The following is a 15,402-nucleotide window of genomic DNA, read 5'->3' as shown; positions in this document are numbered from 1 at the left end:
AGATTTATAAACCTAGCATCACAATTTCCTGAGAAACTTTGTCCCAAGTTAGTTGTCCTCCTCCCTCCAGTTAATGATCACAAAATTAGATATATTATCAGTCAGCACTTAGATCCAACTTTGGGAAAGTAGGCTGGAGAATCCAAGACAATGTTAGTGGAGCAAACTGAAAAGAAGAAAATTAAGGAAGATAAAGCAGTCGTTGAGATTCACAAGGGGTTGTTATTTATCAGAAATAGAAATAAGTAAGAATGTCAAGCAAGTCTCTAAAGGGAAATAAGATGTCATAATATACAATCTTCCCATGAAAAAGAATCTTGGTCTTCCTCACAAGATACAAAACAACCCCTTATTACTCATTTCCATTAAGGAAAGCTTGGTATGTACTTTACCCTAAGTGGACTACCAATAAAATCCACTCTCTTCTGAAAAGTTCTTATTTATTCTAGAAAACAAACTTATTACTGGAAACTGGAAAGAACTGCACTGTTTGCCAGGATTTTAACCCTGTTCTACAGCTGTTACTATAGCCACTGCAAAAATTCCAACACAGAAATAAATCTCCCAAACACACTATGGAGTTGGGGGTAAGTAATTTTTGCTTCCTTTCTCCTACTGTTGCTGTTTAGGACCAGAAGGCACTGGAAGAAGCTCAGCAGAGATAGCCCTGGGATACAGAGCAGAGCACTGAAAATGGAAAGTCACCACACAAAGAAAAGCCAAGTAAGTCAATGCCATCAGGCACTCACAGCACTGCTGCCTCCCAGCCAGTAACAGAAAGCTTTTCTGGGAAGCACTTGCTCCAGCAGCATATGGCTGACAGTGGGCATTCAGCCTGCATCACTCACCAACAAGGGCTTTAAAAAATAGCAATCTTATCAGAGTGCTGCTTTCTCTAATGAGGAGAAAGAAAGGGGGAATAAATTAGAGAGCAGCAGGGGAATGAAGATATTTATGACATGCTTTCACCAAAAGCTTGCATCAACAAGGATATAAACATTTGGCCAAGGATGCCTTTGGTTTAATGCTGCCCAAATTCTTACAAATAAGCTTGTGGGGTTGCTTTTTTTTTTCACATACACCTTCAGGAGAGAGTTAAAAAAAAAAAAAAAAAAAAAGAAAAAGCACACAGAATACAACTACTTTCACATAAGCTGCCAAACACAACTGAAAAATGTTTGAGGGGCTCTGTGTGAACAGTGCAGACATTGACACAGGCTGGTAACCTAAGCCCTAACCTTCAGCCCTTTCACAGAATGCTCCCAGAGCTTCAGTCTTTCCTGTCATCCACAGAATAAGTTTATTTCCTTCAACTATGAAAAAAGGTTGCTGAAGCTGCTGATGGTTCCTATTTCTTTTCTCTAATGCTTTTAACTACTCAAGACTTCACCTTATACTTAAGAAGGAAGAAAAGGGATTTCCACCCAGACCATTTGATGCCTAAGGGTGTATTCCCACATCAGATATAAAATGAAGAAAAAGAATTCCTGAATTGTGAGTTGTTTTCAACTCTATTCAAAGTAAATTCTAGGAAGCATCAGAAAAGAGTAAACAGTTTGGTTCTGGGCACTACAGAGAGAGTGGAGCTCTGTCTCTTTTCAAGGCTGAGTTAACTGAAAAAAGACAACACATGAAAAATTCATTAGAAGGCACAGTGTGGCAACAGAATGCTAGAATGGCTGACTGCTGCACGCCTGGTAAGGGAGACTGCTAAAACAGGGTATAAAAGGCAGGGCACTCGCTGCTGACGTGACAGAGCATCACAGAGGAACAAATAACACTGGTGCTTCATCCACAGGAAATCTTTCTTGCTAATTGAAGTGAACTGAAGCTGACTCCTTCCTCTTCAGTTAAAAAAAAATCATTTTCCTAAAAAGAAAGAAAAAACATCAAAGTTAAGGTATAGTTACCTACTAATTTTTGCAATTAAAAATTGGGAAGAAACAGAAAGGAGAAATAAAGATACGCCTACCTGGAGTACCAGATCTTTTGTCTCCTGCTGCTGATGAGTAGAGTCTCTGTGAGGATTTGTACACTTTAGCATGATGACAGGAAAGTGGGAAAGAGAAAGGGCAGCCCTTCGCAAACAAGCTTTAAATCAAGTTATTCTGGAATGCAGACAATATTTCTATACAAACCATACACACAAGGAGTACCAATCCAAGTGTCTCCCCCATCTTTATCAGCATTTGCATTAACACATGTTGTAGGTCAGGTTTATTCTATACAATTTGTTTCCCATGTTCTGTACCTCGACATCCCGAACACTGGATAAAGAAGTTGATTAAATCCAGAAGTGCTATGTCCCTGTCTTGTTTATATGATTCAATCCAGTCGTCCACCACAGACTGTCAAGAAAAAAAGAATACTTATCAGAGACTCTCAAAAAGTGTTTTATTAAAGGCAAATGACTTATTCTTTTCAGAATATAGTTTTATAATTGAGCATTTATTTTGCATAATTATACATGTGTATACAAATTCAGAAATCTATGCACCTTATCTCAAGGTGGAGACAGAACAAATATTGTTAGAGAGCAGAACTATATGCACTATTTTCTGGTATTATATTGTATAACCACAAGTTCAAGTTGAAATTACTGTCATTCCTCAAAACTACTTTGAGCACTTTTTCAGTTTTAAAATTGTGTTGAAAAAAACAAACACTGTTACTCCATTCAGAATGACCAACATATATTCCCAGAAAAATTATGAGTAGAAATACTTTGGGATAAATACTGATTTCATATTGCATAGTGAACATCTCAGCATTTACAAAAGCCAAAGTAGTTCATCAGTCACTCAGGAATACTGTAAACAGTTCAGGAAAACAAAGTGTAATGAGGAATACACAGTAAATAAAATAACACACATAAGTTGGGACTTAAGGTCCTTGTAAGCTACCTGGATCACAGGATAGGAAACTCAGATTTTAACTGGCCTCAGAACTACAGTTAACCAGCAGATATTTTTATCATCTCTGATATTCCAAGCTGCTCAGCTACATAAATGCTGTAGGTAAGGAATTGTGTACATTTAATGTAATCAAATATTATGCATTACTTATTTAATAGGGAAAAGACGAACTTTTCTGTTCAGCACATGCAACAGCATTCATTAGGAAAAGCTTGATTATATTATCAGAGCATACTTTGCAAATAGATTAGTTTATTCTGGACAGTTCAAGCCTACAATGAAATTCTATAAAATTGAATTTTAAAAACCACACAGACATACAAACACCCCACCATGCCCACACAACTGGCTTCTAACACTCTGAAAAGGAATCAATAGGAAAGGCAAAAAAATCCAAACAATTTGATCTCTTAGAAAAATCTGCATTTTTCTTAATGAGTAGCTGTAAGGAGGGATCTTGAAAAATCCCTCTGCAGTTTCCAGTTTATCCAAGTGCAAACTCCCAAGACTTCCAGTGGGCCCTTGGCAGGTGTATGAGGAAAAGGATGCAGCAAACCAGTTGTGCATGTTCCAGAGACACACAGAGCTCCAAACTGAGCCAAAGCACTCCATGTGTAACAGACATCACTACACTCACCCTCGAGCCACAAGTAGACTAACGGTTCTATCATGTTATCCAACAACCAGCATGAATCTCTAAACACCCAATTTGCCAGGAAACTCAGTTTTCACAGGTTTTGCCTCCCAAAACACACACACACACACCCCACAGGAGAAGCAATCTTAAAAAGGGGTCCATCTGCTACTTAGAAGAAATTAGAAAGCAAGTGTAAGCTTCACACAAGTTCCTCGAGGAATCATGAAGCAGCAGCCGAAAACCAGTTATCTAGAATGTTATTATCACCAGTTATCTCACTGTTATTTCATCATGAATTCAGACCTGTTCCTGGAAGTATCAATCATTTCAATCAATCAGCAAAATTCTCCAGGGCACATAAACTAAATGTAGCCAAATGTAAAAAGTATTTACTACACCAAATATTGACAGAGCTTAATGACCAGGCTGTTGGTGTACTACCAATTTACAAGATTTGTTTGAACAGCTCTGTTACTGTAGATATCAGAACAACATGCAATTGCCAGAGCTACTTTTTACAGTAAAGAAAATAGCAGCTGTGCTGGATCAGATGACAGATTCACCTGCTCAACAGGGCTTAGACATGTAGGGAAAAGCATAAGAAAAGGGCAAGAATACACTGATATTTCTGGGTTACTGTCCCAGACCATTAAGACCCCAGCAAATTTCTTCTCTCATGGATTTGTCTGTCTAAATCAGCTTTATATCTACATCATCTTGCAGTAGTGTGCAAGGGTTAATTATTCACAGCTAAATAAAAGAACAATTGTGTTTTAAACTTGCCAATTCTTAGATCCATTTGATGTGGCCCAATTCTTATGAAACAAGGAAAAACAAACCCCAAGCTCCTGTTTGCATTTTCCATTCTTCCATCTGGCCACCTTTTTCCAGGCAGAACAATCCTACTCTGTGCCATGTGGCTTGCCCAGAAATAATTCTGTATCTTTATCTTTGCCCACTCTTGTCACACATCTCTTGACAGTTTCTGAAGTCTACTATATTCTTCTTTGAGCCTGGGAAACCTCAGCTGCTTTTCCTGAGTGTTAATAACTGGTTCCCCAGCATCTGTTCATTATCCACTGCCGGGTTTCACAAGAAACACTCCCCGTGGAAGTAGGGCTGGCCCAAGAAATTCCCTCCCACGTTCAGTCTTACTCCTGTTTGTTGTTACAACACACTGCCCCTTCAGCCATACCACTGCAGCTTCTCATGGACTGTGCCATAAATACTGCCAATGAACCCACCTGGACTTAGAAAACGGGTAGCCAAGGGAAGAAATGTGAAGGAATACCTTTAAATTTTGCTTCTGCTTCTTTTTTTACAATAATTTAAATGATTTTTGCAGCACTATCTCGAACTGCAGCATCAGTGCAGCTCCTTCTATTTTTTGTCTCCTGTACAAAAAGAATTGTGTGGGACACACTGTGTCTTTGGGCACTGGGGGCCCACTGTGTCCTACCAGTGTGGCACTTGCACTTTCAACCCAGAAATTTACAGAAAAATAAAGACAAGTGGCTCATCTCCAGACTTAGGGACCAGACTTGAGGCAGTGCAGAGTCTTCAGTGGCAGCAGTAGATAAGAAAAGCAGAAAAATCAGAGCAAAGGTTCTCAGAGGGATAGCAAGCAAAAGCTGTCTTGACCTCCCAGAGAACTGACAAAGCTGTAAGTAAAATCTGAATTTGTGGGTAGGGCTCATTTGATCAAAGCTGGCAGGTACAAGCTCCTCAGTGCCTTGGCACTCACCACTGTGTGTGACACACACACAGAGTCAGTGTAACTCCTTGCTCTGAACAGGTACCTGTGGCGAGCTGAGCAGCTCCTGCTGCACAATGCTGGTGTTCACCCCAAGAGAGCCCCATTGACTGAGGGGCTGTGGGTGACAGTCACATACAGGCACCTGACCTGCCAGCATCAGCACAGAGCCACACAACCTGCATTCACTAAGCCCTAAAAACCAGTGGCCCAAAATAACACCCACAGCCCCCCACACTCAGCCCCTCATGCACATTTGGCATGCTGGCTGCTGATTTTGGTAGAGATTACAGTTTAAGGCAACAGGAGATAATGAAGCCAGACTACATATGCTACAGCAGTTGGAACTTAATCAAACTGTTGACTTTTGATGTAACAGAAAAGAGCTATAAAAAGTGAAAACACTAGATGAATAAATTAAAATGACACACCTCAGACCCAAAAGAGAGACAAGAATCAACTAAACCAAGACAAAACAGCAGTGATCCAAATACCAGGAAAAAAAGATTGAATAGAAGTAAAAAAGGAACCAAACCATGGCCAGCAGTGTAGCAAATGGTGCAACATGCAAGCCTTGCCAAAAATGGAATTATTTTGCATAAATATGCACAGAGCGAGGACTCCTATTAAAAATAAAGATTTCTAACCAACAGGCCCCAGGTTACTGCAAACCCTCTTTTTATACATAATCCAGGAGCAAATTCAGGGAAATGACCCTCATTTGATCACCTTGCCCAGAGACCTCCTGCTCTTGGCCCTCCCTGTCACCTATCCAAGCACTGATTATTAACACCTCAAAGGCACTTGTGGTGACAGGAGGGAAAGACCAGGTAGCCCCTTCAGAAAGGAGGTAGCTACAAGCAGGTTCCATTCCCCAGAACTCCTGCCCACAAGGGTCCCTGCCTACTTCCACAAGACACCTAGGAAAGAAGTGGTAAATAGATTGCATGAGCTGCTCCAGTGGTACCCATCTGCTTCCAGATGTTTTTACCTTCAGATGCAGTGGGGAGCATGGATTTACCATATGGAAATGTGCACCTACATGGTGTGCATGAAATGCATAATAAATTCAGCATTCTGGGGAGGCATGGGATCTACAGGACACGTGCTGCAGCCTGCCCAGGGGCTGCACATCCATGCTTTTGGAGTTCATCAACTTCAAGGCACACACAAGGAAAAGGCTCCCTTGGCAACAAGCTCAATTACACAGATAAAACCTCCAAATGACTCCAGTAACACCAACAACCCTGCTCCACTCCCTGCTGCCCGGACACACCTAGACATATAACTCATACTCACATACACATACATGCACCACATCTCTGGGTCAGTTAACAAGTCCATACAGGTACACAGGTACATTGCAAAAATAAGAATTAACTTTTTTTTTTTTTTTTTTTTTTTTAAATGAAATTGCTTCTATTCTTATGAGAACTGAGAAATAAAAAATCAAAGTTTCCTGCAAATGGAAGAAGGTGTACAGTCAGTAAAAAGATTTTCCAAAGCCTGCAAGAGTTTTCAAGAGATTCTCACAGAAATGAGCTCTCTGATGAGTCTGTTTTAAGAACTACCATGGAGCATAATTTGAAGAATATGCCAGGTAAGCAACCCTACAGAAATAAGAAGCCTAAATGAAGTCAAGCAAGTAGCAGAATAGATCCAAAGTCTGAGTAAACAATTTCAAATCAATCAGCTTGCAGAAATATTGACCTTCGCATCTCAAAGTCTGCTAAAAGATAAACCAAAGCATTTTATGGTACTGAAGAGGAAAGCAGCTTGGGGTTGCCAGTAAAAGCAAGTCAGATGCAATTAATGAAATAATGAAGCCAGTGATCTTATTACCTCCTTTAGGCTTTGCAGCTACGAATCCATTTCATATTCCTCCAGTGAGAGAGTTTAGAAGCATTAAGTGTTGGAGGAACCGGAGGGACTGACTGCAGAGGACACCTTGCCAGCTCGTGTAAATTAGCACAGTCCCACTAAATATTAATGAAAGTTGATTTCAAAAAAAGCTATTTCACAATTTCAATTAAGTAACAATCTGGCAACAGTGTACAAACAAAAGGGAAAAAAAATGAGTCAACTGTAAACCAAGGCAAATCAAGTATAAAGAACTTTAAATAATTTGCCATTTCATACAACTGATCATGGACATGCTTCATTTACAGTGAATATGAAGAAAAATATTACTCTAGAATGGGTGTGCAATGTGTTTACATCAAGGGAAGAAAAATCCAAAAATCAAAGCTTACACTAACAACTTCTGCCAAAAACCCAAAGTCACTCAAATGAAATTTGAAACTGATTTAAAAAGGAATGCACAGGGAAATTAAATATTTCAATAACCCATATAAAGAGCAACTCAAATAGAAAAGTAGAAAATATACTTTAACAGATAGTAAGAAGAACTTAGTACACTAAAAATAAGGACCCAAGGGAAAAAAGGCAAGTAGTGAGAGACTTAAAACACTCTGCATAAAAAAATTTTAATTGAATCTGTTCAGGCTGGGTTTCTTAAAAAAAGAATAAAAGCCTTTTAAGGATAAATTTTGTGAAAACTGAAGAAATGACACAGATGGCTACTGGAGAGAAGGTAGTTCCTAATGTGTGAAAGTATGTGCAGCTCAGATCAGGCAGTACACTCCAGGATGAGTGCCTGGCTGCATTCCAAGCTGCAGGTGGTAACTCTAATATACACCCAGTGAAAACTGAACATAAGGATAATAAAAATGAACTGCAGCTTGAGGACATGCACTTTATTCTTTTTCTTTAAGGATCACAATTTTAAATTATGAAAGAGCTCAGACTTTGCTAACACCTATCATGCACTTCCTGATAACCCAAAATTATTTTCTCTAAAAAAACCCAAAAATCTCACTTTAGATAACAGTAAGGAAAGGGAAAATTTGTATTATGCAGTGTCTACCCTGGAATTTTTTTTATTTTCTGAAGCACAGAGAGGAAAGGAATGCAATGCTAGATGTATTTCTTCCCAATAAAACTAAGGGATTTATACTTTCCATAAAGGATTATCTGTTTGGCATTTTGTGTAAATACCTATTTCTATGCAGTAGACTGGGTATTAAATATCATTACACAGGGAAATCAATGTAACATGTTACATTGAACCATTTGGGAGAAAAAAACGCTACCACAAGAAAAAGAAATTTATTCTCTTAAGAGAATCTTAGAATGGTAAAGGTTAACTGGCTTTGCACTGAGTGCATAAAAGGTACTGGGAAAATTCTGCTTTCAAATGGACTAAAATCACAGGAAGTCCCAAGGCTGAGCACTCTTATCCAGCAGACCCACACTACTCAGAGCAGCAGCTCCTCAGCTGAGAGCTCAAAAAAGGTGGGTGCACCATACAAAGCTCTCACCAAGAAGATTCTCTAAGGTGATACAGAACTTTTGCAGGTGTTCATCTTTCACAGTTGACGTGTTACACCATTTCCAAAGGGCTGTGTCTGTTTAAGCTGAGCCAATCACAGGCATGAATGATGCTACAAAGCACCAAAAGTGCTCATAAACATTGCTGGCACAGTTTGTAAAGGGTTCACAGATCACCCCAGATGCTTCAAACAACATCAACATTCCAGAGAGCAAAAGACTTCTCTGCCTTCAAGTATAATGAGTATTTTCAGGTACAAATGCTTTCACAAACTGCACTACTGGCACTTGTGTTCACATTAACAGCCAAATCACCTCACATCTTATTAAATCACAAGGGGAAAGAAGCCTTGTGTGATGACTGCAGAAAAATTAATTTGGTATTAAGGGATACTCCTCTAATTAATTAATGCTTCATTTGGTGCCTAAATTGTTCCCAGTGTAACAACTTTAAAAACGTGCACCTAGTTTTTATTTTTTTTCTTTTAATTCAATACCATACAATCAAAAGCAAAGCAAGATTAAAGAAAGAAGAAATCTGCCTAGCAAAATGAAAATACTAGTTTAAATGTTAATAATACATGCAGTCATTTTGCCCAGTAAATTTAGAGACTGCATACTCAAACTCCTAAGGAGTTTCTGAGACAATCTAGGGAAACCCTAGTTTATTATCTATCCTTCAAGGAGGAGGATACAGCAGTTAAAGTACAATAAAGGACAATTAAACGAAAACATGCCTTTAACACAAAAAGCATGGGTAATACTTAATGTATGTCTATATATTTTTAACCTTCAAAGACCTTCACTTTCAGAAATAGCTGAGGGAGACACAGAGATGTGATCCAGAAAAAAAAACACTTTCAGAGGGAGAAAAATTCAGAGAAGAGAGAGCCACTCTCCTAAGACCACTGAGAACACAGACATCACAGTGGCCCAGAGCTGAAAACAGTCACATGTAGGGAGAACACCCAAAATTCACTTTTGCTACCTTATTCCCCTTCTTAACTGCTGCTGTCAGACACAGGATTGGATTTTTGGTGCAGTCCAGTTACAGCTGCTCTGATGTTCCTAATCTCAAAGATCTATTTAAAAACACGTGTAATTCCTCCTGCATAAGGTAAATACTGTTACACTGTCACTCTAATCAGGAATAAGTGTGACCTACTGCCAGAGATGGACCTCTCATGGCAAGGTAAGCAGTGCTACAAATACAGCTTTACTTGGACAGGGAGGGAACCTCAAAGGACACAAATCCCCATGTGCCAAAATGTGCAGGTAAGAACAGTGAGGAATCCCGTGCATCTTTGATTTCTGGACAAACAAGGAAAAACTGGTGGCAAAATGAAAAATCCCACTTCAACACACCAGATACTTGCATACTTATCTTATAATATTTGCTGGCATATAATGAAGCCATATTTATTCTGAACTTTGTCTAATCAACACCAAGATTACCTTTTATTAGCTGAGCATAAGCAGAGGTGGGAATTATTTTGAAGTTTTTTTTCCTCGAAAGCAGCCCCTGCTCTGCACTGAGCTACTAACACAATTAAGGGTGACTGGTAATGCATGGAATATTTCAGAGTCATCAAGGCACAGATCTGGTCATGTTTTAGTACTGAACACCTTCTAGAATGATGATCCAGTCTCTCTGATGTTTGGGGGAACAACAAAACCCCTTTGCAGACAAGAAAGCACAACACTTCTGTGTTTTGCTTGACCACCAGTAGCACAAACTTCATTAGAGATAACCAGTCATAAGTAACTCCTGAGAAATTTGCAGTCTGAGTCTTAAACAAAATCTAATCTCATCACAAGTTCTTTAGTTCCCTGCCATGTTAACAGCAGGGTCAGACACCAATGTAGAAATGTCTGAATATTTCAGCTACCAGCCAGTCTCTGCCTGGGAGGCTCAGCTGGAAGAGCAGATTCCAAGCCTCCATTCCCACCAGTGGGCAGCTGAGAAATGCTGATAGAGACCATTCTGTCTATGGAAGTTCAGAGCAGGGAAATGTAGAGGACACAGCTGTCACCATAAAATGATATAACTAAAAATAAATATATGGAAAAGATAAAAGACAAAAAGCAGAAGAGTACCATGTTTGACTACGAAAACAAAAAACACCAAAGAAGTTCTGTGAACAGTTTTAATGGAGTAACACTTGAAAATGTACCTGCAGAAAGCATGAGCAGAAGGTCATGTCACACTTCACACACACAGAGCTGCTGACCCAACAACTTCTAAAGTACTAACTGTACAAAAGGTTACAGAGCCAATGAAAAACACTGACAACCATCTGATACCAACTTAACATGGGCATCAAACAGATTTACAGAGCTCGAGCAAGACACAAGCAGCACCCTGTGACAGAGGCAAAGAGCAGGCCTGGAATTATTTATACTTGAAATACAAAAAATTAAACTGATTTTATTCCCCTGGAAGAAGCAACCAGCAATAAGCCTGAAGAGAAGTAATAAATGAATCCTGCTGTGAGAACCAAAATAGAGCAGCTTAGAAGAAGTGAAAATTGAATTCAGCAACAGACTTTTATGAATTGGCATCACAAAGCCAGAAAAATCTAACAACTAAAAAAAAATCTGAGAGCAAACAGCAGGAGCAGATAGATCAGAAACGAAAGCACATGATTTCCATGTAATCTCAGACTATATTAATTCAATTTTCTTGGGTTTTCATTGCTGGAAGCAAACTTAGGAGCACTAGAAAAAAAAAGTATATTCATATTACAGGGAAAGAACTAAATATTGAGAAAGAATATGTTTGGCCAAATACAAATATACGTCACTTGTTTGAAAACTGCAATATAGACAAAATTGCTAAAATTGAATAAAGAAAACTGCATCAAAACTATGAAAAACAAAAATACCAAGCATTCCTAATTGCTACATCAAAATCCCTAATCTATTACAGGAAAATACAAGTCAAGACATCCAGAAGTTTGGTTCACAGAACCTTGGTTTAATATGATGTGATTGCCCAAAAGTGCAAGTTACAAAAATATTAAATCACATTTTAATTGCATTCTATTTATTTCACTATAGGGTTTCCTTTGATTTTTTATAATATTTTTACCAACAGTAAATTTTTCATAGGTGCCCAAGCGATGCATAATCCTGAAATTAGGGCTCAAGTCGTTTATGCCTGTTTGCACCCCAGGCCTCCAAATCCTCTTGCTTTTTCCTTCACTATTTGTGTATAATCTCTCCCCTGCTCAGATGGTGCTGTGTACTCTTTTTCCTTCCTGCAGGCTTGGCACATGTTATGCAAGTGTGTATCTGTGCATATGTGATTTGTGGATACAGGTATGGCTATGTGAATATACAGACACACATCCACCCACACATGCAAAGACAAATTCTCCACTTCTCAAAACAGTTTCTTTGTTTCTGAATTCCAAAGTTTTCTTAATACAAACATGCAGACAATTTCTTTTTCTGTATTTAATCTGCAGAAGACTTGCAGAGGCATCTCTTTTAAAATAGATAAAACGTATCAAAGTCAATTCCACATACACACAGAGTCATCAAATATCAAAGCAGCTGCTCATTCCTTTCTATTTGGCTTCTGCAAATATCAATAAATCTAAGTCAACTATACTACATAAAGTATATTGTATGTCCTGTACCACAGTAAAACCAGAAAATAGACTCCAGATGTTTCCTCAATTTCTGCCAAAAACAAACTTTGAAAAAGTGCTGAAAACCAAACAAAGTTGGAAGCTCTGCTGTAGGAAAAAAAAAGACATAAGGAATCTATAGTTTTGTTAGGAGCAAATTTGTTCTGTCTTCACCTAGTAGATAAGAAGGGTCAATCCTGAATAAGTGTAAACACAGAAACTATGAAGTACAAAAGTTCTCATTTCCTTCCTGTGTATTACTTTTTTAAAATTACATCTCAGACTTCCCACAGATTTGAGACAGAAAATTCTCAACAACTTTCACTCATTAGAAATATTTGATTCCTCTGGGACTTAAAAGAAGCTTAGCTTTTAGCTGCACTAAAAGTAATATTGATGATGGGACGGAGCACCTGATTTTCCTAATTTGTACTTTTCTCATGTTAGTCAGCATCAAAACAAACTAACTGATACTGCCTAAGTCTTGTGTTGCTGAAATGCAAAGTAAAGGAGGTTTGCTTAAACAATCCTTCAGAGCAGGAATGACTGTTAGCTTTGGACTACAGAGGCTGAAGAGTGTTTTGGGCCCATTGTTTCTCCTTTGAGTATCAAAATCAAGAGCTGCAGTACAGCAGGTTACTAAAACAACACAACACTGTCAAAACCAATCCTCTGTGCAGGGTCTTGAGGTGCAACTCACTTGGCCCCACACATCCTGCAAAGATCTCTGACCTGATCAAAACATAAGAGGGTAAGAAACATTTCTAGAGGCAACTAGGACGATCTTATTTGTATTACAATGAAAGATTTGCCTTCAGGATGTGTCAAGGTTTTCCCTCAGACTCAGTGGAAGTCTGGGAAAGAGTTTAGCCTTCACCCGCTGTCCTGATAGGGACAGCAGGAATGCAAGTTCCAGTGCAAAGGGCTCCAAACTGCTTGTGTGAGCAGGTATTCTTGAAAAAACGAGTGAACAAAAACCACTTGGATTCATCATTGTTTTCAGACACTTTTTGCCCACATAAAGCTTGCTACAGGATATACTTTAATGACCTGCTTAATATGAGCATATATTTTTAACTTAGGAGTAAGGAACAAAATAATGGAGAATTTGAAACACATGACCTTCTACCAGGTCTCTTGTTCTTCAGCAGCACACATGACAGCCCTCAATCAGAACCCATTAAGTCCCATAATTTATCATACACAGTCTGTTGGACCAATACAGTCATGAGAAAATAATACTGTTTACAAAAGCACAGCTTAGACTGCACTCCAGTCAGGATACACAGAATTGTGAGGAGGAACATGAGCAGACATTTACCTGCATAGCACTCTTTCCCAGCTTAACCACCTCAAAGAGGGTGACAGGGTCCCCTTCTCCGTTCTGCTGCGGGTGGCCATTGGCTCTGCCCCGGCTCGCCCCTCGCGCTCCGGCCTCCGGACGCCCCTTGTCCGCGGGAGACTTCCGGGGCTTCTTCGTGGCAGACTGGGCAAAGAGAACCAGCACAGGGAAAGTTTATTACAGCTACATCTGAAATCACACAGTGTTTCTTTATAAATCATCCATAAACATTACATGGTTACACCCTCACACACGTTTATACACACAGAGATTATGGGATAAAGCAGGCTGGAAGGCATCTCCAGAGGTCTCCAGCCTGACCGCCTGCTCAAAGCAGAGTCAGCTAAAATCAGGAAAATCAACAAGGTTGTTCAGGACTCCATCCAGTTGGGTACATGTAATTTTATTTTTCAGTAGTTGTTGAGGGACTATTTAAAAGCCACTGCCATGCCAGGGTCAGTAGTGATCACTCCAAGACAGTGTTGAACCCCCAACGCTGGAGTACCAGCTCACGTCAGCCCTCGTATGAGTCTTGCACAACATAGACATTGAGAATAATTGGTGATCTTAACTAATGATCTTTCTTAGACAATAGGTTACTAAAAATACATTTGCCACATTAACATTCATTTTCTGTATTTTCATTTTCATACAACTTTTATAAGAAACTGTGAACATAGTCAGCTCTTCAACTCAAATCACCAAATTTGTACAACCTGATTTAGTAGATCACCATAACAGCCTCTCACTTCAAAGTTTTATAAGTTTAAACATTTTCCCTTTGATCTAAATTATGTAATGTAAAAAAACAATTCTGGGGAAAATAACATCAGATTTCTTACTTCCATATTCTATTCTTTCTCCCCACTGTGAGCCAAACAAAAGCAAAATCTGCTGTTTTCCACAGAACAATGAAGTTATTGTGAGGAATTATTTTAAAGAAAACAACGCACAAGCAAATCAAAGGTTAAATTTTGGACAATATCCTCATGGCACCGTTTACTCAAGTATATTGTCAGCTGAGTTTCCATTAATGCTTTTATTAAAGAACACAAAGTCAACATCTTTGGTTGCCTATTACAGTGCAGACACACTGAGAATTTTACCACAGAGGAAAGGGATCTAATTTCTGGCAGAGAGCTGGTAGAAGACAACCCTGCAAGTCCAGCTTTCCCCATGCTTCAGAAGGGATCACTGCCTTAAAAGGGGTGGGCCAGAGGGCTGAAGCATAGGGCAAGGTAAGGACCTGCATAGAAATGCAAGCTAGAAAGCTTAAAATAATGGTACAATCTCTGTGAAGTTTTTTGGATAACATTTGGACTTACGATCAAAAGAGTATCTCCCTCAATGAATTTTTAAATATGTGCAAAGCTGCCTGAAACAGCAAGAATGTTACCAATGTATGAAATGTTTAAGTTCTACTGAGCTCAAAAGAGACTCGTGATCACTATTTATTAAAATAAAAAACAGAAGTAAATTGAGTCTTTTGAGATATATAATCCATGCACTTATTCCATCTGGGAGACATAAGCACTTCACCCAGCTACAAGGACTGCTAAATGAAAGCTTGAATGGGCTTAGGGCAAACTGATGCCCTCCACAGAAACCAATATCAGCCCCCTCTACACCCAGTTCTTCTCAAGGTGTAATTGAAAGAGAGGCATTAAACACTGCAAGGATGAAGGGAAACAAAATAAAGGGATGGATGTGAAATGCACATACCCAAAGGT

The 15,402-nt window shown here is 39.0% G+C and overlaps 1 protein-coding gene across 2 annotated transcripts in view; it reads right to left on the bottom strand.

The window, feature by feature from the left end:
- Window positions 1–15,402, bottom strand: part of STAG1 (STAG1 cohesin complex component) — a 166,126-nt gene that overhangs the window by 97,371 nt on the left and 53,353 nt on the right. For both annotated transcript variants that reach the window (XM_083868709.1, XM_083868708.1), the window contains exons 4-5: window positions 13,652–13,816; window positions 2,252–2,348 (exon numbers count right to left, since the gene is read on the bottom strand). In XM_083868709.1, the coding sequence (XP_083724835.1) occupies window positions 2,252–2,348; window positions 13,652–13,816 (262 nt within the window). The remainder of the gene's footprint in view (window positions 1–2,251; window positions 2,349–13,651; window positions 13,817–15,402) is intronic.

This window comes from Zosterops lateralis, assembly GCF_965231275.1.
Source record: "Zosterops lateralis genome assembly, chromosome: 10".
Taxonomy (NCBI): Eukaryota; Metazoa; Chordata; class Aves; order Passeriformes; family Zosteropidae; genus Zosterops; species Zosterops lateralis.
This window is presented reverse-complemented; position numbering and strand designations above follow the sequence as displayed.